The sequence below is a fragment of the Podarcis filfolensis genome (assembly GCF_964270895.1).
Source record: "Podarcis filfolensis genome assembly, chromosome: W".
In the NCBI taxonomy this organism is placed as follows: Eukaryota; Metazoa; Chordata; class Lepidosauria; order Squamata; family Lacertidae; genus Podarcis; species Podarcis filfolensis.
Genome location: NC_139619.1, coordinates 37054901 through 37077436, shown reverse-complemented (window position 1 = coordinate 37077436; position 22536 = coordinate 37054901). Strand labels below are relative to the sequence as shown.

General features: G+C 48.9%; 1 protein-coding gene across 1 annotated transcript in view; it reads left to right on the top strand.

The window, feature by feature from the left end:
- Positions 1 to 3132: 3132 nt before the first annotated feature.
- LOC310753735 (SCO-spondin-like) overlaps positions 3133 to 22536 on the top strand; it is a gene marked incomplete at both ends in the record, with an annotated part of 32355 nt that continues 12951 nt past the window's right edge. The window contains 10 exons of the mRNA XM_083595079.1: positions 3133 to 3137; positions 10400 to 10415; positions 10505 to 10668; positions 11337 to 11496; positions 11599 to 11653; positions 12873 to 12995; positions 13975 to 14193; positions 15444 to 15574; positions 17279 to 17420; positions 18245 to 18409. Of these exons, the coding sequence (XP_083451205.1) occupies positions 3133 to 3137; positions 10400 to 10415; positions 10505 to 10668; positions 11337 to 11496; positions 11599 to 11653; positions 12873 to 12995; positions 13975 to 14193; positions 15444 to 15574; positions 17279 to 17420; positions 18245 to 18409 (1180 nt within the window). The remainder of the gene's footprint in view (positions 3138 to 10399; positions 10416 to 10504; positions 10669 to 11336; positions 11497 to 11598; positions 11654 to 12872; positions 12996 to 13974; positions 14194 to 15443; positions 15575 to 17278; positions 17421 to 18244; positions 18410 to 22536) is intronic.

Sequence of the window (22536 nt, the reverse complement as noted above, 5' to 3'; positions counted from 1 at the left end):
TGATCTGTGTCCCTCCAGATTTTGATGGTCTCCAATGCCCATCACCATCATGACCAATGGTCTGGGGTTATAGGATCTGGAGTCCAGAAACACCTGGGGGGCCTGAGCTTGAAATTAGGAGTGTCTGTTTTTCACTCTGGGCCTGTGACATTCTGAACAAAGGGACAGTCTCTGCAAGAGCGCTCCAATGCTGAAATGAAAAATATGGCATGTCAAACAATAGCTTGGGATCACACATCCACTCTGGAAGTCCTAAGGCCAGATGTGTGGGAGCTGTTTGGGCTTACTCACTGATCAGAGAAAGGAGTTCTGGGCACATCATTTTTTAAAAAAAGCATTCCCTTCTTTTCCTTTTTTAATTTAAGCAAGTGGGTTCTGAAACAAAACGTTGCAACTTGGAGAGTACTTATGCCCAAGGCCAGCCTAAGACATTTTGCTGCCTGAGGGAAAGGACAAAATGCACTGAGGTCAGCTGGGTTGTTAAAAAAGTAGTGGACAAGGCACGTGACAGCTCTCTTCTCCCACAGAAGCCGCCTAGTCAGGAGGAGGAGCTGAGGGGAATACTTTGCTGATAAATCTCATGCTAGTAATGTGCCTAGATAATTAACATTTTCTGTACAAGTATGAAATTAGTATTGTTTAAACAGTTGAACAAAAATATATATTTCCTAATAACATCAACTCTGATTTGGACCTATTTATAGTATATCCTGAGATTTTACCAATACATCTATATTTTGCATTATTCTCCAGACATGCCTGGAGTTGTTCAGTGACCATCCGTTCAATCACCTTGCCCAGGAATGGTAAGTTTGAGACTGGACAATAATTGGACATAATGGCCAGGTCCAAATATGTCTTTTTAATAAGCCGTTTAACAATCACTTCTTAAAGGGGGTCCGAGAAGACTCCCTCACAGAGGGAAGCATTCACCAGCCCACTGAGCCTATTGCTCAGCCATGGCTGGTTCCCTTTTAGAGCTAGGATGGGCGAGGATCAAGGAGACAGGTGGTAGGTTTCACTCGTTCAAGTCTGTCCACATCCTCAGAGGCAACAGGTTGTAATGGATCCCATCCAAGTTGACTAGACCCAGTGGCGTAGTGGGCTGCGGGGCACAGGGGCAGTTGCCCCAGGCACAAAATTGTTAGAGGTGCACAATTTCAGCACCCGGTGCTGCCTCAATACAGCTGCACGGTTCCATCACTGGGGTCCGATGACAACGGCTTGTCCATGCGATCAGGTAAGTGACCTCTCCAGACAATGGGATGGCTCTTCTTTTCTTATCTCTGGGGCTGTGATCCCCTGGGTGATGTGGATGCCATTAGGCAGTCGAATGCGCATGCATACTCCGTCTGTTTCCCTCCCTCCTACCCCCTCCTCCACGTGGCCCCGGGAACTGGCAAGCCATCCTATGTCTCTGACTAGGCAGAGCTCTGGCACCCTCCTACCTTGGTGGAGTCTACCTCTTTTTATCTGCAGAAAAACTCATGACAGGAGTCATTACAGGAGATCTTGGACTCTGTATCAGACCCTGATGGCAAAGGTGGTTCTGTTAGACTATGAACCACCTGAAAGAGTCTCCTGGTACTGTTTTCACCAACAGATCCAGCAACAATGGTCCTCCTCACCGTCGCTATCGCCACTTGGTAGGCTCGGCGTTGAGCTCTAACCCGTGTTTGGTCTCATTTGAAGTGGGTTTTTCACCACCAGCACTTTAGCTGTCTCAGTAATTGTTTCATCACCCTCAGCCCCAGGGGTAGAACCACAGGGTCATCCAAGTGCCATGCCATTGGAGAGGGTGCTTTTTAAGGTTTGTGGAGCAGCACACTCTTATCCCCCACCACCAAATGTGCTTTCCATGTGTTTGGTCGCCGTCTATCGGGTCTCCCCAGATGAATTTGCTATTAGAAGGAGGCATGTGAAGCCATAATCCTGGAAAGAGATTCTGGAGAGAAGCACTCGACCCAATTTTAGCCTTTGATTCTGTGAGAGGCGCCCAGTGCTTGGTCTTACTAGCTGCAGCTCAACTTTAACTATGTTTACAGCAGAGGAGCAAGTCCTGGAGGGCTGGCTTCCTATTCTGCCTCTATGGGTGAGTTGGCATTGATGAGGAAAATTCCGGGGTGTGAGGCTACTCAACAGCCCAGCTCGTCGGGCAGAGCCCGCAGGTACTTGCGGTCAGAAATGAAGGAGATTCCAGCTACAAATTGGAGCAAAACTTGTTCAGGAGACCAAGATCTTTTTTTCATAGAATCATAGAATCATAGAGTTGGAAGAGACCACAAGGGCCATTGAGTCCAACCCCCTGCCAAGCAGGAAACACCATCAGAGCACTCCTGACATATGGTTGTCAAGCCTCTGCTTGAAGACCTCCAAAGAAGGAGACTCCACCACACTCCTTGGCAGCAAATTCCACTGTCGAAGAGCTCTTACTGTCAGGAAGTTCTTCCTAATGTTTAGGTGGGATCTTCTTTCTTGTAGTTTGGATCCATTGCTCCGTGTCCGCTTCTCTGGAGCAGCAGAAAACAACCTTTCTCCCTCCTCTATGTGACATCCTTTTATATATTTGAACATGGCTATCATATCACCCCTTAACCTCCTCTTCTCCAGGCTAAACATGCCCAGCTCCCTTAGCCGTTCCTCATAAGGCATTGTTTCCAGGCCTTTGACCATTTTGGTTGCCCTCCTCTGGACACGTTCCAGTTTGTCAGTGTCCTTCTTGAACTGTGGTGCCCAGAACTGGACACAGTACTCCAGGTGAGGTCTGACCAGAGCAGAATACAGTGGCACTATTACTTCCCTTGATCTAGATGCTATACTCCTATTGATGCAGCCCAGAATTGCATTGGCTTTTTTAGCTGCCGCGTCACACTGTTGGCTCATGTCAACTTTGTGGTCAACCAAGACTCCTAGATCCTTTTCACATGTACTGCTCTCAAGCCAGGTGTCACCCATCTTGTATTTGTGCCTCTCATTTTTTTTGCCCAAGTGCAATACTTTACATTTCTCCCTGTTAAAATTCATCTTGTTTGTTTTGGCCCAGTTCTCTAATCTGTCAAGGTCATTTTGAAGTGTGATCCTGTCCTCTGGGGTGTTGCGCAACAGGTTCCCACAGGAGTAAGAACCCCGAACATGGGGTGAAATTGACTTTTAAAACTTCCCACGGTCACCCAGAATACATTGTGTACAGACCCAATCGCCTTCTCAATCGCTGGTCCAGGAATCAGCGTGTTTTAACATGAGTAGAATGTATCCTCTTGCTCAAAATGCATCTCTGGGTTATTTGTGGGGCATAGGAATCCGTTCATTATTTTTTTCAAAATATAGTCCGGCCCACCACATGCTCTTGTGGGATGTGAAGCACAAGAGCAGTCAAGTACAACATTCCTAGAGTGCACATGTTTACACATGGGGAGGAATGTTTGTCCAGCCAGCAGGTAAACTTCCTGTTTCCTTCTGGGCTGGGACAAACTTCCTCTACATGTGACTAAAGGTGGGTGTGGCCTCACCTGTGCAGGTAAGGACAAAAGCACAGGGCAGGGCAGCCATCTCTCTCTCTCTTTCACCACATGCATCGAAGAAGCAACATCTGCTTAGCCAAAGATGCCCTATTGGCCTCCAGCCAAGAGAGGACAAAGGGACTGTCTTCTTACGGAATAGTTTTCAAGTGTATGTTACTTTTCTAAGCTAAGTCTGCCTTCTGGGATCCGATTGTGAACAGAATGTGAGTAAACTCTTTTTACACTTTTCTAGAAGACTGTGTTATTATAGAGGCTATTATAGAGGCTTTAGCGAGCCTCTATACAGTTATTATAGAGGCTTTAGCGAGCCTGAGCAAACGCATCCACTGCCAATTTTAGAAGAGGGGAATGTTACTCTGCTAAATTGTGGAACTTGTTAACACAAGTTGGATAAGGATATAATCAGACAATATATCCTCTCCTGCATCCCTGAACATTCCCACAGGTCTGAGGGACGGTGGACAGGCCATAGGCAAACATGTCCAGACTTCTCACTCAGTACAAGCTTAACACAGGCAAACATGTCCAGGCACCTCTTAAGTAAAGCTAAAGGTAAAGGGAGCCCTGACCATTAGGTTCAGGGTTGCAGCACTCATCTCACCTTATTGGCCGCCGAGGGAGCCGCCATAAAGCTTCCGGGTCATGTGGCCAGCATGACTAAGCCGCTTCTGGCAAACCAGAGCTGCGCACAAAAACGCCATTTACCTTCCCGCCGGAGCGGCACCTATTGATCTACTTGCACTTAGACGTGCTTTCGAACTGCTAGGTTGGCAGGAGCAGGGATTGGGCAACGGGAGCTCAGCCCGTCGCGGGGATTCGAACTGCCGACCTTCTGATCGGCAACCCTAGGCTCTGTGGTTTAGACCACAGCGCCCCCCGCGTCCCTCCTGCACATCCATACCCTGGGGCAAGTCTGGGGATGGGCTCTTGGTTTCTTTGGCCAACTAACTGCTCAGTAATTGTCACCTTTGGGCACTTCCCTGGGTGTACACGTGTCCTCACGCTTGAGGGATTATGGCGGGAGATAGAGGGGAAAAGAGTCCTTTCCTTAAGGGCAAGAATGGCGTTGGAATGGAGGAAATTGATGCAGGAGGTTGATTTTCGAGGATTTTCTGAAGTGAGGGGCTTTTCCTAAGCCGGCAGTCCATAAGGGAAGTGGCTTGACAGATTTCTTGCAACAAAGGATCACTTTTGGCAATAGAAACCAGGTAATGGGCTTTTGATGGACTGAGTCCATTGTTCTCTCAGCAGGCGGCCACTCAGGAGCTCAGTCAAGCTGGCAAAGCTCCACTGCTCTGCAGAACGGAAACAGGCAGCGGCACAAGAAAGATTCTGTCCACTAGAGACCGCTATCCGCTATTGGCTACCTGTCCAAATCCGATGCTTTTGATTGGGCTATACGCAGCAGTATGTAAATACAGAGTTCATTCCCAAGTCCCCGTTCATATTGATACGCTTTCATACCAGAAAGAGGGAAGCAGGGTCTTTTATTAATAAAAGAAGATGTGGTGCTTGGTGCGACAGGGGAAGGAAAGGGCTTTCTCGAGCTCATTTTCTCGCGCCCTAGCTATGTGGAGGGGTTTCTGGGGAAGGCGAGATCCCTAGCGAATTTCCCCCTCAGAAATTCCGTATAGCATATTCTTAGAAAAGGGGGGGAAAAGAAAAAAGGAGGGGGAGAGAAAAGACTGAAAGGGAAGAAAGGTTTCCTCTGTTCCCCTCCACTCTTCCAAATAATTCCAAGCTGAGGTGCAGAGCTCTTTCCTCCCTTGTGACCTCCCCACCCTCCTCCTCCTCCCTTCCACATAACTGGCTGTGTCACCTTGCCTGCCAATCTGTTATGTACTGAGTTGAATAGGATCCAAACTGCAGCAGTCTGATTGGTCCTAGAACAATAGGATTCAGAATGCAGCAGTCTGATTGGTCCTAGAACAATGCAGCAGTATGATTGGCTGGCAGGAACCACCCAATCATGCTCCAGATAGAAGTGAATCCACAACTTGATTGGCTTACAGTAGAATTCCGGAATTAGCCAATCATGTGCAGCCCATTGTGTAAATAATGTATATAAAGCAGATACTTTGAGGGGACTTTCATTCATTCATTCCTCCTCACCACTATGAGCTGAATAAAGAGCATGAAATCACTTTGCGACTCTGAGTATATTTCACTGGCGACGAAGGTGGGATCCCGCTGAGCTGACTGCCACACACAGCACCGCAGCACCGCCACCTGCCGCACCGCTGCCTCGCACCGTGTATCCAGGCTTCAGCTCCGGGACACAAGGAACTCAGAATGGCAGCCGACAGCAGCTTCTCGCCGTTCAACCCAGCATCTGGAGACTGGGAAGCGTACGCCTCCCGTTTCACCTTCCTCCTAGAAGCCAAAGGGGTCACCGATGAAGAAGACGCCAAGAAGAGGGCAATATTCTTCAGCATCTGCGGAGAGGAGACCTTTGAAATCGCCTGGGCTCTCCTTGCACCCGAAGACGTCGCTACTGTTCCATACAAAACAATAATGGAACAGCTGAAGGGGCACTTTTCGCCACAGCCCTCAGTGGTGGCTCGTCGAAATGCCTTCTATGCAAAGCGGCAAGCCCCTGGGGAAACCATAACAGGGTTTGTGACCTCTCTCCGCCAAGCTGCCTGGTTCTGCAACTTCTCAGAGCTGGAGAACATGCTTCGTGACCGCCTCGTCGGTGGCCTGAAGGATGAGAAGCTGCAACGACGCCTCTACGCTAAGAAGGACCTAACGTTCCAGGTCGCTCTGGAGGAGGCCCTGGCAACGGAAGCTGCCGAGAGGTTGACGCAAGAGGCACGGCCGAGCCAGCCGTCCCAACCGAGGGTCCACCACGAAGACCTCACTGACGACTCAGGATCCAACAGGGAGGAGGTGCACCAAGTACAGCAGCGCACTCAAGCAGCCCACATACCACAGCTGCCTCGACGAGAAGGAGGGAACTGCGCAAGCTGTGGAGAAAGTCACGAGAGGAGGACCTGCCGTTTCCGCAACGCAGAGTGCAGGCAGTGCAGAAAATTGGGACACATCGCCCGGGTGTGTCGAGCTCGGCCCACCCGACGCCAGGCATCAGATGACCAATCCAAGAGCCCCAGGTCCCGGGGCCCAACACACCAAGGCAACTCGACGGAGCTCACGGACTTCCAGGTATACCAGTTGCCCCACCCCAACGTAGAGAAAATTTATGTAGAGGTACAGATAGAGGGGGCCCCATGCCGCATGGAGCTTGACACGGGTTCAACTCTATCCATAATCTCGGCAAGGACCTTAAGGAAACTGTGTCCTACTGGGGGTCCCAAACTCAGGCCGGCCCCATTCACCCTCCGGGTCTTCCAGAAACGTAAGGTCCCCACAATGGGGGTGGGGACCTTCAGGGTGCAATACCGAGGGCGGACGCGGCAACTGGACTTGCTTGTGGTCAAGGGCCCCTACATTAGCTTACTGGGATTGGCATGGTTTGGACCACTGGGGCTAGCCGTCACCGGGGTGAACCACACTACCTTACAAGTGGACGTGGACTGTCTATCTGTGCCATATGCAAGGAATTTCCGGGGGGGTTTGATGGGAAATTGGGACAGTATACGGGCCCCCCCATTGCTCTACAACTTGACCCCGCAGTACGACCAGTCAGGCTCAAGGCCCGCCGGGTCCCGTTCGCCCTGAAACCCCGTATAGACGAGGAATTGGACCGACTCGTGGAGCAAGGAGTGCTGGAGCCGGTGCCTAATGCCCCCTGGGAAACCCCAATCGTCACACCCGTCAAGCCTAACGGTTCGGTCCGCATCTGCGCAGACTACAAATGTACCATAAACAAGGCCCTCACGGCCCATGCATACCCAGTACCAGTGGTCAGCCACGTCCTTGCCACCCTGGCTGGGTCGAAAATTTTTGGCAAGCTGGACTTGGCCCAAGCATATCAACAACTGCCAGTAGATGAGGCCACAGCAGAGGCACAGACGATTGTGACGCACAGAGGAGCGTTCAGGGTAAAGCGGCTGCAATTCGGTGTCAGCGTGTCATCAGGCATATTCCAGAATCTAATGGACTCGCTCCTTAAAGGGATTCCTGGCGTCACACCCTTCTTCGATGATGTGTTGATTGCCGGGCCCACACCAGAGGAGTTTGAGGACCGCCTCCGCACCGTTCTGCACCGTTTCCAGACGGCGGGTCTCAAGGTGAAGCGGGAAAAATGTCTACTAGGAGTGCCTCAGGTGGACTTTCTGGGATTTATGGTGGACGCAGAAGGGGTCCACCCGACTGGAGACAAGGTACGGGCCATTTGTGATGCCCCAGCGCCCAAGAACAAGACTGAACTTCAGGCCTTCTTGGGACTATTGAACTTTTACCATTCCTTCCTTCCCCACAAGGCGGCGGTAGCGGAGCCCCTACACAGACTCCTGGACAAGCGGGCCCCTTGGGTGTGGGGCCAGCGCCAGGAGGCCGCATTCCAGGCAGTCAAGGACTTGCTTGTCTCAAACTCGGTCTTGGCACACTTCGACGAGAGGCTGCCGGTGGTGCTAGCATGCGACGCCTCACCATATGGCATTGGCGCTGTCCTGGGACACCAACTCCCGGATGGAAGAGAGGTACCGGTGGCATACTTTTCCCAGACACTCAACGCAACCGAGCGGAACTACTCGCAAATCGACAAGGAGGGTCTGGCAATCGTGAAGGGAGTAAAAAAATTCCATGATTTCTTGTACGGGCGGCCCTTCACCGTGGTGACTGACCACAAGCCGTTGCTTGGCTTGTTTGCCCCCGAAAAGCAGACCCCCCAAGTGCTGTCTCCTCGTGTCCTCAGGTGGTCAATTTTCCTTGCCAGCTACCAGTATGCACTGATTCACCGCCCTGAGAAGGCGATGGGCCATGCGGACGCCCTCAGCAGGCTACCACTACCGGAAACAGGCCCCGACCCAGCACCTGCACAAGAGGTTATGAGCCTGGAGCTGCTTCCCGACCGCCCCATTCAGGCACAAGAAGTTGCACACCATTCCAAGAAAGATAGGGTCATCTCCCGGGTCCTGGACTGGGTGTGGAGGGGATGGCCCAGCAGTAGCCCCGGGCCAGAATTCGCCGGCTACACAACCCGCAAACATGAACTGTCGGCCCACAAGGGGTGCCTGTTATGGGGAAGCAGGGTCGTTGTTCCCCAGCCCCTCCGCAAAAGGGTCCTCACAGCCCTACACGAGACACACCCAGGGGTAGTAAGAATGAAGGCCCTTGCCAGGAGTTATGTGTGGTGGCCGGGGATCGACGGAGAGATAGAGGCCTGGGTCAAACACTGCCAGGCCTGCCAAGAATCCCGCCCAGATCCCCCAAGGGCCCCAGTCCAGTCCTGGGAGTCCGCCCGAGCACCATGGTCACACCTGCATGTGGACTTCGCTGGTCCCTTTCAGGGGAAAACATTCTTCAGAGTGGTGGACTCCTACACCAAATGGCTGGAAGTCGCACTGGTACCGTCCACTTCTACATCCGCAGCCATCCGGGTACTACGCAGGCTGTTTGCAACCCACGGGCTCCCTGACACTCTCGTCTCAGACAACGGGACTGCATTTACGTCAGGAGAATTCCAAACCTTCACAGCGCAGAACGCCATCCGCCACACCCGTTCGGCGCCATTCTACCCTGCCACCAATGGCCAAGCAGAACGCATGGTGCGGACCACCAAGGACACCCTTCGCCGCATGACGCAAGGGGATTGGGAGTACCGCCTTGCCACATTCCTCCTAGCACAACACAGCACCCGCAGCTCAACGACTGGCCGGAGCCCCGCTGAACTACTAATGGGTCGGCGCCTTGCAATCAGATTGGACCGCCTTCACCCCGATAGAGCTCAGGATGAGGTAGTGGTGGGGGAAGGCAGGAACCCCCGGACCTTCGAGGCCCAGGACCCAGTGTATGCAAAGAATTTTGGGGCAGGCCCAGCATGGGTACCCGCCACAGTCACCAGGGTCACTGGTCCCGTGTCGTACGAGGTGCTAACGGATGGGGGGCAATGCTGGCGCCGCCACTGCGACCAGATACGGCGACGATTCCCGGGAGAAAACCAGGAGGAGGAAAGGTCAGAGGAGTCCCAAGGGAACAGAGGGGCAGTGAGGCCCATAGAGCAGGAGGGGCCAGCAGGAGAGGCAGAATCAGTAAATACAGAGAGGACCCGTGAGGCCGAAAGGACACCGGAACCAGAACCACGACTGAGCGAGCCGGTTGCGCCAGACCAAACAGGCCCATCACAGCCAGCATCCTTGGAACATGAGCCAGAACCTGAACCCCGGACCAGGGAACACCCCAGGCCGCAATGCACACGTAGGCCGCCGGCGTACCTCGAGGACTATGAATGCGACCTTCCGGGCAGGACTGGAACTTAGAGGGGAGGGGTGTTATGTCCTGAGTTGAATAGGATCCAAACTGCAGCAGTCTGATTGGTCCTAGAACAATAGGATTCAGAATGCAGCAGTCTGATTGGTCCTAGAACAATGCAGCAGTATGATTGGCTGGCAGGAACCACCCAATCATGCTCCAGATAGAAGTGAATCCACAACTTGATTGGCTTACAGTAGAATTCTGGAATTAGCCAATCATGTGTAGCCCATTGTGTAAATAATGTATATAAAGCAGATACTTTGAGGGGACTTTCATTCATTCATTCCTCCTCACCACTATGAGCTGAATAAAGAGCATGAAATCACTTTGCGACTCTGAGTATATTTCACAATCATACCTCCCTTTGAACTGAAGCAGATTTCCATCCCTGTTTGTGCCAGTTCTGGAGTCTAAAAGCCGAGGACCTAAATCAGCCAAAGGAAAATGACACCCTTCCTACCCACGCAAAAATGCAACTTTCATTGGTCTGTTTGCTACTCGAGGTGGTTGCCAAGCTTGGCAAAAGGGGCTTGTTTTTTTCTTTTGTTTTAAGAAGCAATAGCTCATTTGCTTGCTAGTGTGGGAGTCTGCAATTCTTGGTGTTCCAGGGCTTACTGCCAGTGAATTGCGGCTGGTCCTCCTGGTCGCCCTGGGGCGAGTGCCTGGGTCCCTGCGGGGTGCAGAGCATCCAGTGGTCTTTCCGCAGCCCCAACAACCCCAGCAAGCACGGCAACGGCCGCCAGTGCCGAGCCATCTACCGCAAAGCCCGCAGGTGAGCCACACAGAGCCAGCCATTGCTTGGAGGCCCTACGAGGTGCTCCTTTTTCACTAGAGGCTGAAGCTGAAAACTTTTCTCTCCCGCAATGGAGGGTTTATCCTCCCTCAATGGTTCATCATGTTTTTGCGGTATTTCATATGTGGTTTTTTAAAGATGTTATTGCTGTGAGCCTCATATATATATATATATATATAGAGAGAGAGAGAGAGAGAGGAGAGAGAGAGAGAGAGAGAGAGAGAGAGAGAGAGAGAGAGAGATGGTGGTATATAAATATCTTTCATAAATAAAGCAGAATGACTTCAATCCTAAAAAAAGCAGATAACTTCAATCCTAAAAAAATTCAACAACTTTGGTCGGCCCTCATGGCCCTTCACTTCATCAAATCTGGTCCTCTTTGAAAAAAGTTTGGACATCACAAATCTGTCATTCTCCTTGGAGAACATTTCTGATCCATGATCTCTCTCTCTTGCCTGACTGCCATGGTTTCTGCCTGAATCGGCTGCAGTCAACCAGCAAAAGCCAAACAAAGAAAAAACTGATTTGTCTGCTCTTTCTTGTGGGGGAGGGGAGGTTGCCCGGCTGCCTTTCCCCACTTACATGAGGGGCCCTGGTAGGAATCCACCAGCCATGATCTCCTGCAGCCCCTCCCTCCACCTTTGCAGGTGTCAGACTGATCCGTGCGAAGAGTGCGAGCACCACGGCCGGGCGCATGCCATCGGCGACCGCTGGCGCTCGGGGCAGTGCCAGGTGTGCCAATGCCTGCCCAACCTGACCGTCCAGTGCTCCCAATATTGCCCCTACAGCACAGTGGCCTGCCCTGAGGTGAGTCTGGCACGTTCCCTCCTCTTCCTGTGCACCAGGGTGCAAGGGTGCCTCTGAGCATGCGCCGACTTCCTCACTGATTCGCATTCCTCTGTCCTTCAGGGCCGAGTCCTGGTCGAGGGCCGAGGAGACGCCTGCTGCTACTGTGTGGAGGCAGGTGAGCCCCCCAGGGTGGCAGGGAAAGGGGGCAGAGACCCTGCACCTCTCCTCCCACCCCACATCGGACAGACTCTACAATTTCAGTTTTCTCCCCAGGCCTGTGCGTTTATATACACTGGGATTGTGAATTATTTGCTGCACCGAATGAGGAATAAGTTTTAGAACTCTAGATGCAGGATTCACAGCTCAAGAACCCCTGACAGATGGATAGCCAACCTCTGCTTAAAAGCCTCCGATGAATCACAGAATCCTAGAATTGCAGGGTTGGGAGGGCTCCCCAGCGGTCATCTAGTCCAACCCCCTGCAATTCAGGAATCACAACTAAGTAGGTCAACCCCCTGCAATGATCCAATTGCCGCTAATCATGGGGGACGACCCCTGTTTCCTTATCTTGCCCCTGGGGAATTTTATTCCTTGTTTTTTGAACTTTGGGGACGCTATGTTCAAATCTTACAATTCCCAAATATTTCGCAACATCCTGGAATTGTAGCGTTGGAAGGCAGCCCTGTTTAGGGAAGTTTTTAATGTTTGATGTTTTATTGCTTTTTTATTTTTATTACTGTCTTTTTCCATCTATAAGACGCCCCCATGTATAAGACGCCCACTATTTTTGGGGACTCAGGTTTAAGAAAATGGGGGGAGATGGCCCCATATATAAGACAGCCCCTAATTTTTGACATTATTTTTTAGGGGGAAACCTAGTCTTATACACGGAAAAATATGGTAATACAGTGGACGCTCGGGTTGCGAACGTGATCCGTGCGGGAAGTGCGTTTGCAACCCACAGTGGCAGGTCTGCGCACGAGCAGGTTGAGATTCAACACTTCTGCGCGTGCACAACCACCAAAACCCAGAAGTAACCCGTTCCGGTACTTCCAGGTTTCGGCGGTCCGTAACACAAAAAAACACAACCTGAAGCGACTGTAACCCAAGGTATGACTGTATTCTGCTGGGAGCCACCCAGTGTGGCTGGGGAAACCCAGCCAGATGGGCAGGGTATAATAATAATAATAATAATAATAATAATAATAATAATAATAATAATAAATTCTCCAACCCCCTACAATGCAGCACTCACAGGAGTATTGAGGTAACAAGCAGACTAAACAGAATTCCCCAGCTCAAAACCCTAGTTACCCCCAGGGTCTCGTGTTTGGTGGTGGCCCAGGGCGTCACCCCAGGATCTGCCCCACCCCTCCTGTTTCCTTCCTATGCAGGTGAGAACCAGACGGCTCTGCCAACTGTGCCAGCCCTGGGACCCCTGGGACCCACCGTGGCCAGCCCGGCTGCCTTGACCACAGCCTTGCCCTTCAACACCTTCCCAATGCCCCCTCTCGGAGGTGAGACTCTGCACGCATCGTTCCTTGCACCTGGGTAAATGCAGGCCTATGACTTGGGGCTTCTCGTCTGCAGCAACCAAGAGAGCCCCCTTCCGGGATGGAGGTTGTCCAAGAAAGGGTTGCTCCTCCCACTTGCTTGGTGGGCGGGGCTCTATATGCAAACAAGCTCCGTCACCTCGGACAGAGCACAGTGAATATGCCTCTGCCTGGTGTCAAGAGGCAGGGAGTCCCAAAGTTCGGGTCCTGCCACACTTTATCACAGAAAATTGCTGTCTTTTAAAATCTGTTTCTATTTTATTTATGATATTATTGTTTGAATACGTGTTGTATTTATGCATCATTTTATTGTTTTATTCTCTCTGTGCCCAGCTTTTTGGAGAGTTGTTGTTTTTCATGATCAAGTGGTGTGTAAATTTTATGAAACAAGAGAGAGAAAGGGAGGGAGGGAGGGAGGGAGGGAGGGAGGGAGGGAGGGAAAGCTGGAGCAGCTGATGAGCTCATCCAGAATGGCTTTTCCAATCAAAGTGGACCCTTAAAAGAGATGTTATCAGTGTTGGAAACTGAGATATGGGAGCTAAATGGCACCTTTAGGTTATGGGCACCACAACGGAATGTCTAAGTGCGCTTTTTAAATAACAGTAATACAATGCTGGAAATGAATGAACAGCAGCTAAAATATTTTGTTCATTTTTCACATGGTCTAGTCCTTTCCCTGCCCACCCCCCTAATATTCTTAAGGGAGTCTCTTCCTCAGAGAGTAGCTGGAAGTGGGGAGGCAGAAAAAGGTCCTTCTTTCCTTCCACTCTGCAGTTTCAATCTGAAATCTTAGGCTCCCATTGCTCAGAAACTCCTCACACTAATGAAATTCCCTGGCGCAATACGTGCCTAGAACGATGGGAGTTTCGAACGCTGGGTGTGATGTGTTTCCACGATGCCAGGCGCTCTCCTGACCCCCCCTCCCTTCTGTGCCACCCCCCAGACCTCTGCTATGGCCCGCTGGGCATTGCCTCTCTGCCGGACGCCAGCTTCACGGCTTCTTCGCAGCAGCCAGAGAACCCGGCTCATGCCGCCTGCCTCAACCGCGTCCTGCCCAGCGCCGACCTCCAGGGCTGGGCTCCCCCAGCAGACGTCTATCCTGAGCTGCTCTCCCGGCCCCCCTTCCTGCACGTGGATCTGGGGGAACCCAGGAACCTGACAGGTGGGTGCTCCCCTCGCTCTGGAAGGAAGCTCGCAGGAGAGCCGGCTTAGGTTGGGTGGGGGCTGTGCCAGATTTACGTACAGTGGAACCTTGAATTGTGGACATAATCTGCCCTGGAGGCGCGTCCGCAACTCGAAGCGTTCGCATCCAGAAGTGCCGTGTCTGCGCATGCATGCAGCGTGGTTTAGTGCTTTGTGCATGTGCGAGCAGTGAAACCCGGAAGCAACCCGTTCTGGTACTTCTGGGTTGCCGCGGGACGCAAGACAAAAACACGCAACCTGAATTGGACGCAACATGTGGTATGACTGTATAAGCTAAACAAGCTATAGTTTAGGGCCCCACTCTCTTGGGGGTCCCAAAAAAATTTAAAGGAAAGAAAACTGGATGTACATTTCCAAACTATAAGATAACAAACAAATAAAATAAAGCGTACATCCAGCAACAGTGTTTGTGTGTTGTGTAGGCTCCTATGATGTAAGTCATGGGCCCCGCCTGCTAGCCTGCTCCCTCAAATATCCCTGGTTTGCTCCTTTCTATATATAGGGTGCCTACATTCTGCTATTTATAATTATTAGTACTTTGCATCGTATATTTACACCTGTTATTATTTCATGTTATAGGAAGTTTCTAGAGACTAGACGACGAGTCTTTGTAAATTGTGTTTCTAAAGGAACTTTCGTTCTTGCCAAATACCAATGTGTTTGCATTACTAAGTTTGTTATGAATAAAAAATCCTTTTAAGTTAGAGCTTAATATGTAATTATTTCACTATTAATATACTTCTTCTTAATTGTATTTCAGTTCAACAATTAGCCTGCTCCCTCAAATACCACTGGTTTGCTCCTTTCTATATATAGGGTGATGGTTGGATAGTGTCTTCGAAACTACAAACATGAGTCTGAACAAACTGCGGGAGGCAGTGGAAGACAGAAGTGCCTGGCGTGCTCTGGTCCATGGGGTCACGAAGAGTCGGACACGACTAAACGACTAAACAACAACATATATAGGGTGCCTACATTCTGCATGGGCTGGTTGCATGGGGGCATGCAGCATGCGGCTGTAGCCTGCAGTGCAGCCCAGTTGAATGTAGGTCAAGCTGTTGTCCCTGTTTTCTAATATCAAAGAGTGCATGTAGACTGATGATCAGACAGCGTAGACTCAGGGTATGAGTCTTATGCCTACTGATTGATTTCATGTAATACATAATTTATTTCTTTTGATACCATTCTAAAATTGCCTTCCCTGCTCAGGGGTGGTGGTGCAGGGGGCCGGATCCTCTGATGCCTACGTGACCAGCTTCTTCCTGCGGTTCAGCCTGGATGGCATGAGGTGGCACGACTACCACGAGGCCTCTTCCGCGGGCACCGTGCCTGACCTAAAGGTGCAAGACCCACATGGTCTATCTCATTTGTTTATTCTCCAAGGAACTCAAGGTGGCGTCCCCGGTCACTTCTCTCCCTCCTCATTTACTCCCCCAACAACAGCCCTGCGAGGTAGGCTGGGCTGAGAGGCAGCCACTCGGCCCAGTGATCTTCATGGCCGAGTGGAGATTCGAACCCTGGTCTCTAACCCGGTCCTAGTCCGGCACTCTAACCCCTGGCTCAAGCGGGTGGAGTGGGGGGAATGAAGTCCCTACAGCACTGCAGGGCTAGGATCATGGGCCCACAGGGCAGCTTTTGCCAACATGGTGCCCTCCAGATGTTTTGGGAGGCAGCTGCAGTCAGTCCCAGTCGGCGCACTCTGGCAGGAGTTGTAGTTCAGAATGCCTGGAGGGCACCAGGTTGGCAAAGGATGCTTTCGGGACTCTGTGCGTCTGTATCTAAGACTGTTGATCTTATGGGTTTAGTTGAGTAACAACTGTAGGACATCTGTATTGCATAGAATCATGGAAGGGACCCAAGGGTCATCTAGTCCAACCCGCTGAAATTTAGGAATCTCGGCTTAAGCAGCCACTTATGCTCTGCTTATAAGCTTCTAAGGAAGGAGAGTCTACCACCTTTCAATGGAGAAAGAGAAAGAGAAAGAGAAAGAGAAAGAGAAAGAGAAAGAGAAAGAGAAAGAGAAAGAGAAAGAGAAAGAGAAAGAGAAAGAGAAAGAGAAAGAGCATGGTGCCTAGGGAACAACTTGCACCTTAATACCAGCAAGACAAAGGAGATGGTGTTGGACTTTTGGAGGAAGAAAGGAGAACCAGCCCCGCTGTGTGGAGAGAGTCTCTTCCTTGAAAGTCCTAGGAGTTTATCTCAGTCAAGACCTTACTTGGAAAATAAACAGAACCCAGGTGGTTAAGAAAGCCCAACAGAGACTCCGTCTCCCCAGAGTATTGCGGAAGAACGATGTCAATCAACATCTGATGATCTCCTTCTACCGGTCCACAATAGAAAGTGTCCTTTCCTACTGCATCACTGTGTGGGACGCTGGTTTGACATCAACGGATAGGAGGTGCCTACAGAGGGTGGTGGATACAGCACAAGGTTTTATGGGCTGTCCCGTGAATCCGCTGGAGAGTGAGGAAAATTCTCAGGGATGATTCACACCCTGGCCGGCACTTTCTTGATCTCCTGCCCTCGGGCAGAAGATATAGAAGCAAGAATAGTCGCGCCAACAGGGTAAAGAACAGCTTCTATCCGTTAGGCTGCTGAATGAAAAGAGAACAACAGGGCAACTGACTTTCGGGTTTGGTGGGTAAACGAGGGGAATTAAGACTAAGAGAGCTGAGTGGGGGGTGCTCGTGTAATCTCACTGTATACAAGTTGTACAAGTGACAATAAAGTATTTCAATTTCAATTTCAAAAGAAAGAGAAGGGAGGAAGGAAGAGAAAATGATGCTGATAAGAGATGTGTTTAAATATAGCCAGGGTAGTGAGGTCCTCAGACCATGTCTCAAAAGATGGTTGGTCCGTATATGTTTCTTGATGACGAGGTGCTTCGTAACGTTGGTATTAATACCGTACTTTATTGAAAAGTTTTTAATTATAAAGAAATAAAGTGATACAAAGAAAAAGAGACGGTATATCATTCAATAGGTGCTTTGTAACGTTGAATGAGTTCTGACGATGGGGCCTTCGGTGTCTTCCCCTCCCTCTAGCTCTTCCAAGGGAACTCCGATGACTCGACGCCCGTGGTCAGGACCTTCCAGCGCATGGTGCGCGCCCGGCATGTCCGGATCCTTCCCCGCGACTTCCACAACAGGATCTTCCTCCGCGTGGAGCTGCTGGGCTGTGGGAAAGGTAGGATGGCAGGATTGGCGAGGCGTATTGGCGGTGGGTGACTAATAATAATAATAATCATAATAATAATAAATTATTATTTCTACCCTGCCCATCTGGCTGGGTCTCCCCAGCCACTCTGGGTGGCTTCCAACAGAAGGTTAAAAATACATTTAAACATCAGTCGTTAAAAACTTCTCTAAACAGGGCTGCCTTCAGATGTCTTCTAAAAGTCAGATTGTTGTTTATTTCCTTGACATCTGGTGGAAAGGCGCCACCACCGAGAAGGCCCTCTGCCCGGTTCCCTGTAGCTTCACTTCTCGCAGGGAGGGAACCACCAGAAGGCCCTCGGAGCTGGACCTCAGCGTCTGGGCAGAATGATAGGGGTGGAGACGCTCCTTCAGGTATACTGGGCCGAGGCTGCTTATGGCTTGAAAGGTCAGCACCAACACTTGGCATTGTGCTCAGAAACGTACTAGGAGCCAATGTAGGTCTTTCAAGACCAGTGTTATGTGGTCTCGGTGGCCGTTCCCAGTCACCAGTCTAGCTGCCACATTCTGGATTAGTTGTAGTTTCCGGGTCACCTTCAAAGGTAGCCTCACGCGGGAGATAACTAGAGCAGGCACCACCAAACTCAGCCCTTCAGATATTTTGGGACTACAGTTCCCATCATCCCTGACCACTGGTCCTGTTAGCTAGGGATGATGGGAGTTGTAGTCCCAAAACATCTGGAGGGCTGAGATTGAGGATGCCTGAACTAGAGCACGCACCACCCTGGTGATTGGGCGTTGCTGTTCCTTCTGTCTAAACCCTCGAACTTCCCCACCCTCCTTGCCCCCTTTCAGTGTCCCCAGAGCCTCCCGGGACCCCAACGATGCCACCCACTGCCAGGCCTTGCTGGACCGGGGAGCTCCAGTGTCAGAACGGGCGCTGCGTCCCTGCGGGGCCCCATGGGGCCATTTGCGACGGATTCAACGACTGCGGGGACTTCTCGGATGAGAGGCACTGCGGTGAGTAGCGGGCAGAGACCCCTTAAGAAGCACGTAAAACCAAGCAATCCATCTAATATATTGCATGCAGTTCTGGTCGCCTCCGCTCAAAAAGGAGATTGCAGAATAGGAAAAGGTTCAGACTTTGGTATTCTTTTGTAATATGGCACCCCATGTGAGGCCAAAATCTGGCGCCCCCAAATGGCCCTTCTCTCTCTCTCTCTCTCTCTCTCTCTCTCTCTCTCTAAACAAGTTTAAATTCAAACATATCATTCACTTCCTCATTTAGGAGTCTCTGAATCCCTTGACTTCCCTCCGCCCTTCTATGGTTACCATTATCAATCTTTATTTTCATCTGCTTATCGTATTTTGTCTAGTTTGTTTTAAGAATAGTAATCCATTTTTCCACAGTTTTGCATGATCAGAAGCATTACTCAAATCCTGCCAAAGTTTTTAGTTGTTTACAGTGTTCTCTTAAATACATTATAATTCCGCCCCCCCCCCCATTTCTTCTTAAAATCAAGCAGATTCCAAGTTTCAAAGATAATGTTGCTTCCTTACTGCTAGTCTCTGCCAACTTCTGACAGCGGTCAGGACTTCCGGTCGGCGCCAGCGCTTAATGGCGGTCTCCCGCTGAGCTCCGCTCAGGGAGACTACTCCACGAGTTCGGGTCTGACCGCTACGGCAAAGCGGGAACCCCTAAAATCACAGGCGCGGAAGCCTGTGAACACGGAGACTCGGTGGGCACCTTAAGCGCCCCCCCTTACTGCAAAGGAGCCTTTTTAAAGGCTCCGGAGTGGCATCGGGTGTGAGCGCGGTGCTGAGAGTCGCTACCCAGCCCGTGGAGTGAAGCCGCGTCGCCATGGACGGAGAGCGCCGATTCCTTCCTGACATTTGGAACTTAATTTGACTATCCGTGAGTAGGATTGAACAACAACTTCAAAATAACCTTTGAAATTTGGCCGAAAACGGGGAAGGTAAAAAATAAGGAAGTCTGCCTTTCCCGGACTGCATGACAGCTAAAGCAACGAAATACAAAGCTGCAATTTGACGGAAAATAATTTTAAAACTGATTAACTCGGACATTGAATTTGAACTTCCCCCTTAGCAGGCAGGAGCGGGGGGGAAGATTTAATTTGTATTACCTGCATGAAAGAAGTAAAGAAGTGAAATTTTCTGCCGTTTTGAATCCTTGGAAAGGACTGCCTTGAAAGTAAGTCACCGGGACTGAGAACTGCCATTAGAGATTTGTTACAAAGTTGGTGCTTTGCCTATTTATTACAAAGTGGGGACTTTATTTGCTACAAGTTTGGGACTTTGCAGAAGTTACTAATTGACAGCTCTACCATTGGAAATATATTGGAAGATTTGTTGCTATTTTTGAGGGGAATCCTTGTTTCTTTGTATTTTGGACTTTGGACTGCTCCCTCTAGAGGGTTGTAGGGAAACAGTTACAAATTAGATGGCAAAGAGCAGGCCAGTGGAGTTTTCCATTTGAAAGTAATTCCTGTGGGAACGACCTTGGGACATGAGTGGCTCAGCAGAGGAGATAACAACAAGAGCTAAAAGTAAAGCTGCACAAAGGAAAAGGGGCTCTATATCAGGCTCAGTTCCAGCAGGTGCAGTTGGGCAGGAAAAAGTGTCAACTATACCTATGGAGCCAGTGACACAGGCATTAGTTAAAATAAATGAGGCCTTGGAAGCTTTGACTAAGCAGAGCACAGAAAATTCCAAACAGCTGACAGAACTGTCAACAAAATTAGACCTAAATACCAAAAGTGTCACATCCAATACAGAGACAATAAATAAATTAATTGAAGAAAATGCCACAATTCGAAAGATTGCTGAAGAGGCAAAAATTTCTGCAGAAACTACACAGGAAAAGTTAGTACCAGTCTGCAAAAAGCTGGATGAGCATGAGGCGGCCCTGTCCTTACTGGAATTACAGAGAAAAGAGAGAAATCTGAGACTGAGACTGGTTCCAGAAAGTGAAAATGATAATCTGATAGACTTTCTTACAAAAGAGCTTTCGGAATTTTGGCAAGTAAATTTGAAGGAGGAGGAATTCAAGATAGTAACTGCTTTTAGATTGGGTAGGAGACAAAGTAGAAAGAATCCAAGGGACTGTCTGATAACTTTAAGATCTAAGGAGGAGAGGGATAAAATATTAAACCTACACTTTCAAAGAATTCTGGAGATTAAAGATTCCTATGTGCAGATATATAAAGATATCCCTAAATATATTCTGGAGGTGAGAGCTCATTACAAGGACTTGGTCACTCTGTTGAGAAAGAACAATATATTATTTAGATGGGAGTTTCCACAAGGCTTGTCTTTTAACTACAAAGGAAAGAAAATGAAAATAAAAACAGTGCAAGACAAAGAACAATTTCTGGAAAGGAACGAAGAGGACCTCCTGAAGGAAGTGGTGGAACCTACAAATCTAGAGGAAGTACCAGATATTTCAAACGTGACCAGAGTACATAGAAAATTACTTATTAATAAAAGATTAGGACAGGAATTTATTTCATCAGATAAAGTGAAGAAAAGAGGAGTGGTGATCTACGCAAAGGAAAAGTTGGCTCCTAAGTTAATTTTTAAAGATGAACATGGAAGATATTTGGCAATTGAAATACAAGTCCAAGGAGAAAAACTATTGATAATAGGAATATATGCCCCAAATGAAGGGAAATCAGAATTTATCAAGAAATTGCATGAGACATTAATGGACTATCTGGATTATAATGTAATTATGATGGGAGATATGAATGGAGTGGTCTCTACAAATATGGATAAAGCACAAAGACAGGTGGTCTCCAAGGATGGGAGACTACCAAAGACTTTCTTTGAAATGACAGATAATATGGATCTGATTGACATTTGGAGAACAAGGAACCCTCTTGAGAGGGAGGGAACTTTCTTTTCTGAAGCAAAAATGACCTGGACTAGAATTGACCAAATTTGGGTAACTAGTGGGATGGCACCAAAGATAAAGAAAGTGGAAATCTGCCCAAAGACTTGCTCCGACCATAATGCTGTAAAGATGGAGATGAACTTAACAACAGCTGGTTCCTTCAGATGGAGGATGAATGACTCTCTATTTAGAGACGAAGAGGTGTACAAAAAGGCCCAGAAAGCGGTGAAAGATTACTTTGAGATAAATCTGAGAACAGAGGCGGAGAAAAGAGTAATTTGGGACGCAAGTAAAGCCGTCATGCGAGGATTTTTAATACAGCAGAATGCTATAAAAAGGAAGAGACAGAATGAGAAGAAGGATAAGATTCTGGAAAGGATAAAAGAAGGAGAAAAAAAACTGAGATCAAAGCCAAAGTCCCATGAAATTTTGAGAGAAATTAAGTTTTATCAGAGGCAATACATGGAACTGATGAATCAGGAGATAGAATGGAAAATAAAACAAATGAGACAAAAGACATTTGAATCGGCAGACAAATGTGGGAAACTTCTGGCATGGCAATTGAAGAAGAGACAAAAACTGAATATGGTTACAAGCTTAGAAGTTGAAGGAAGGAATATTTATAGACCAAATGAGATTAGAAACTGTTTTCAGAGTTATTTCAGGAGACTTTATGCACAAGGGCCGGTGAATGAAAAAGAGATAGAAGAATTTCTTAAAAAATATGGATTACAAAAAATTTCTGAACAAAGCAAGGTGACTTTGAACCAGAAGATAACTGAGCAAGAAATAGAGGGAGCCATTCAAAATATGCAATTGGGAAAATCTCCAGGACCAGATGGATTGACTTCCAGATACTACAAAGCTTTGAAAGAATGGCTGGTACAACCGTTGAAGGAAGTCTGTAATGAAATTCTAGAGGGGAAGAAGGCACCCGAATCGTGGAAAGAAGCGTATATTACACTTATACCAAAATCTGAGACTGAGAAGAACCAGATTAAGAACTACCGCCCTATATCATTACTTAATGTGGATTACAAAATTTTTGCAGACATTTTGGCAAAAAGACTGAAGAGAGTTTTGGTGGGAGAGATTCACAAAGACCAGGCTGGCTTTCTTCCAGGAAGACATTTATCTGACAATGTGAGAAACATAATAGATATTATGGAATTATTAGAAGCCAATATTAATACTAAGGCAATATTAATATTTGTGGACGCGGAGAAAGCCTTTG